Source organism: Lupinus angustifolius, unplaced genomic scaffold (assembly GCF_001865875.1).
Source record: "Lupinus angustifolius cultivar Tanjil unplaced genomic scaffold, LupAngTanjil_v1.0 Scaffold_495, whole genome shotgun sequence".
Lineage (NCBI taxonomy): Eukaryota > Viridiplantae > Streptophyta > Magnoliopsida > Fabales > Fabaceae > Lupinus > Lupinus angustifolius.
Window position 1 is genome coordinate 128,649 of NW_017727864.1, and position 368 is coordinate 129,016.

The 368-nt window shown below is 43.5% G+C and overlaps 1 protein-coding gene across 1 annotated transcript in view; it reads right to left on the reverse strand.

The window, feature by feature from the left end:
* Positions 1–231: 231 nt before the first annotated feature.
* Positions 232–368, reverse strand: part of LOC109341529 — a 1,790-nt gene continuing 1,653 nt past the window's right edge. The window contains exon 5 of the mRNA XM_019579464.1: positions 232–306. Coding sequence (XP_019435009.1) covers positions 232–306 — 75 coding nt within the window. The remainder of the gene's footprint in view (positions 307–368) is intronic.

Genomic DNA, 368 nt, shown 5'->3' on the forward strand with positions numbered 1-368 from the left:
GCAGTTTTCGGAATATCCTCCGACTTTACGCGTATTTGGTGATATCCAGATCTCAGATCGATCTTAGAAAATACTGTAGCTCCTCTCAATTGATCCATCAAATCGTCAATCCTTGGCAATGGATACTTGTTCTTCATAGTGACTTTATTCAGCTGCCGGTAATCGGTGCACAACCTCATGCTACCATCCTTTTTCTTGACAAACAATACTGGTGCATCCCATGGCGAAATGCTAGGTCTGACAAATTGCTTCTGCAGCAGATCTTCCTACTGCTTCTTCAACTCTATTAGCTCCAACAGTGCCATCCTATAAGGAGCGATAGAGATCGGTCCAGTTCCAGGAACTAGATCGATAGCAAACTCTATCTC